The sequence below is a fragment of the Penaeus monodon genome, chromosome 22, assembly GCF_015228065.2.
Source record: "Penaeus monodon isolate SGIC_2016 chromosome 22, NSTDA_Pmon_1, whole genome shotgun sequence".
Taxonomy (NCBI): Eukaryota; Metazoa; Arthropoda; class Malacostraca; order Decapoda; family Penaeidae; genus Penaeus; species Penaeus monodon.
The window spans coordinates 8,120,277-8,120,547 of NC_051407.1; the positions used below are offsets into that span (position 1 = coordinate 8,120,277).

Below are 271 nucleotides of genomic sequence, written 5' to 3' on the forward strand. Positions count from 1 at the left end.
CAAAACTTACCACAAACTTCATGGTAGTGGTAGGTAATGTTGAAAATAGAAGAAATTCAAGGCTTTATATACCTCATCTCGAACTTGTGCTGTGACGTCACTGACCTGCCCTTCCCCGGCTAAATCCTACCCACTTGCGTCATCAAGTTGGCCATTCACTTATGTAACCTTTGAAGATCCACTTGAAAATGTCAAAAACAGATCATACCACTTTTGTCCAGCATCGTAACCGTTATGAATTACAAGTGAACGTGCAATCCATGTCATTATT

The 271-nt window shown here is 40.2% G+C and overlaps 1 protein-coding gene across 2 annotated transcripts in view; it reads right to left on the bottom strand.

Annotated features, from left to right (window-relative positions):
• LOC119586896 (glycine-rich cell wall structural protein-like) overlaps positions 1–271 on the bottom strand; it is an 8,753-nt gene that overhangs the window by 1,827 nt on the left and 6,655 nt on the right. The window contains exon 1 of one of the 2 annotated variants that reach the window (XM_037935633.1): positions 11–28. The exons of the other annotated variant lie outside the window; for it this stretch is intronic. Within the exon in view, the coding sequence (XP_037791561.1) occupies positions 11–22 (12 nt within the window). The 5' untranslated portion in view covers positions 23–28. Of the gene's footprint in view, positions 1–10; positions 29–271 lie in introns of those variants that run through there. 2 annotated transcript variants of the gene reach the window in all.